Below are 914 nucleotides of genomic sequence, written 5' to 3' on the forward strand. Positions count from 1 at the left end.
GTTGAGGCCGTAGGGACCTCTACTCCCAGCATACCCCCTCTGGAGCCCTGAGTTGGGTCGGCCCTGGGCCGTCCCCTATATTACAGAAGACAGGAAAGGAAAAATCAGAACCAGAGCCAGATTTGGTTGCCCCCCCTGGGGTAATTGGACAACTATCCCAGAAAAGTCTCCCTTCCTCTCATATAGTACCCTTCTCAGACTGCTACGGTGCCTTAAATCCTGCCATTTGATCTTAAATGGTTTTCATTTTTAAATGCCCAGTAAGGTATCAGGCATTTACAGCTCTGTGTAAATAGAATCTACAGGTCATTTTCCTACTTTGAGGGTTAACAGAGCTTTGAAGGAAGCGTAGTTTTGGTTCTCCTGGGGGATGGCACAATTATTCTGATACGGGCAATTCTAGGCATCTGGGGACGGCTGGGGGCAGGCAGGCAAACATGGGAAGACCAAGAAGAAAGGGGTTGTGGGAAAGCTGCAGAGGTGACTTGGCCTCCTTCATGGTTTTGCTGAGGCCTGGCCCCGGTGATTCAGTCCCTGGGGCTGCCATCACCCTCACCTCATCAGGAACCATGATCAGAGGGTACTTGTCCTCAGACAGGAAGTTGAAGAGGCACCAGAGGCGGAAGGCATCCTCATTGGAGAGCATGCTGTTCCCGTTGCTGTCCACCCGATAGTTCTTCTTGGCCGTCAGCGTCCAACACAGCTCATCAAAGTGCTCCTTAACGAAAGCCCCCTCCTCCACCTGCCACCAGGCCTGCGTGTCAGTCCAAATGGCCACCCCATCCCTGCTCCACCCCCAAACAAGCCTCTAGCAGCTTTCTTGGGGTCACCTATTCCCATGTTCCCTGCCTTGCCAAGTTGGGGCTCTAACTTGAGGAATCCCTGAGCTACTTACCAGGTAACTAGCTGGTTCC

The 914-nt window shown here is 52.6% G+C and overlaps 1 protein-coding gene across 1 annotated transcript in view; it reads right to left on the reverse strand.

Annotated features, from left to right (window-relative positions):
* Window positions 1-914, reverse strand: part of DEF6 (DEF6 guanine nucleotide exchange factor) — a 19,875-nt gene that overhangs the window by 8,512 nt on the left and 10,449 nt on the right. Inside the window, 1 exon segment of the mRNA XM_077754916.1 lies at window positions 557-742. Coding sequence (XP_077611042.1) covers window positions 557-742 — 186 coding nt within the window.

Source organism: Crocuta crocuta, unplaced genomic scaffold, assembly GCF_008692635.1.
Source record: "Crocuta crocuta isolate KB4526 unplaced genomic scaffold, BGI_CrCroc_1.0 scaffold132, whole genome shotgun sequence".
Classification (NCBI taxonomy): domain Eukaryota; kingdom Metazoa; phylum Chordata; class Mammalia; order Carnivora; family Hyaenidae; genus Crocuta; species Crocuta crocuta.